Source organism: Amaranthus tricolor, chromosome 8, assembly GCF_026212465.1.
Source record: "Amaranthus tricolor cultivar Red isolate AtriRed21 chromosome 8, ASM2621246v1, whole genome shotgun sequence".
Classification (NCBI taxonomy): domain Eukaryota; kingdom Viridiplantae; phylum Streptophyta; class Magnoliopsida; order Caryophyllales; family Amaranthaceae; genus Amaranthus; species Amaranthus tricolor.
Genome location: NC_080054.1, coordinates 27,145,997 through 27,147,170, shown reverse-complemented (window position 1 = coordinate 27,147,170; position 1,174 = coordinate 27,145,997). Strand labels below are relative to the sequence as shown.

At 29.8% G+C, this 1,174-nt stretch overlaps 1 protein-coding gene across 1 annotated transcript; it reads right to left on the bottom strand.

Moving 5' to 3' along the window:
• On the bottom strand, positions 1–1,174 carry LOC130820791 (uncharacterized). The gene has a single exon (XM_057686305.1). It carries the CDS (start codon positions 856–858, stop codon positions 274–276), a length of 585 nt encoding a protein of 194 aa, XP_057542288.1. The 5' UTR covers positions 859–1,174; the 3' UTR covers positions 1–273.

Genomic DNA, 1,174 nt, shown 5'->3' with positions numbered 1-1,174 from the left:
TTTTCCAATTCAAATCCAAATTTATAGCAAATAATTATATAATGGATCACCAACGGTCCAAACTCTAAACTTTTTTAAACAATTTAAAATAAAAATCACAACAAAACATGAATATAAATATAACCAACCAACAGATGGAAATCATCTCATAAAAACACAACGCAAAGTATTGTATAATTACTTCCACAACACCAAATTACATAAAGAATAATAAAGTAATTTTTTTTTTTTTTTTTTTTTTGGTTTACAAGGCGCCAATCGATTTTCATACAATTAATATTGTAACAATTGCACACGACTTTGAGCCTTTAATTGATCATAAAACTTCTTAATAAACTCCTCAGCCTCATAATCAACATGTAAATCATTATTTTCATCATTAATCTCATCATCAGACGAATAATCCGCAATCATAATAGGAAATGGTGATCGAATTGGACTACAATTCTCTCCAGAAGACGATAAATCATATTCATTAACGTCGAAACGTAAATTAAACGAATATTCTGGAGTTGTAGGCACCAAAACAATAGCATTGTGATTATCATGGTGTGCATGTGTTCGTTTTGTAGATGATTTGTGGAAAAAAACGGGATTAGGGCTATTACTGCATGAGAATTCATATTCACATTGTGCGTATCTAGCACGACTCATCTGGTAGTGGTGCTGGTGGTGGTGGAGATGTAAAAAATTACTTAATGATTTTCGAATAAGTCGACCTCGTTTGAAAAAGAGATTTATATCTATCAGAAGTTTTTTCTTAGATATTAAACCTTTTCTTACCATAAAAAAGGCGACTCTTAAGAAATTCCATAGCCTCTTGGCTACTATTGAACTTTTTTTTGAATGTATCTTCATGATTCAAATAAGAAAACGTACGTGACACATACAAATATATATGTATATAGATATAGTAATTTAGAGGATAAAAAAAATATAATCGTTGATAAAATAGAGACGATAAGAATAATAGTGATTGATCACATTTAATTCTGCGAGTTTAAGGATAAACTCGCTGAAACAAATGATGATCTTAGGAGGGTTTGGGAAATAGTAGAAGAGATGGTTGGATTTATAAGAAGAAATGAAGGGCAAAAAGGAGAAATTGAAGCAATAATTTAGAAAAAAGAAAGGTTTAAGCTAAAAGATTGATTTAAAATGGATGAGGAAAAAA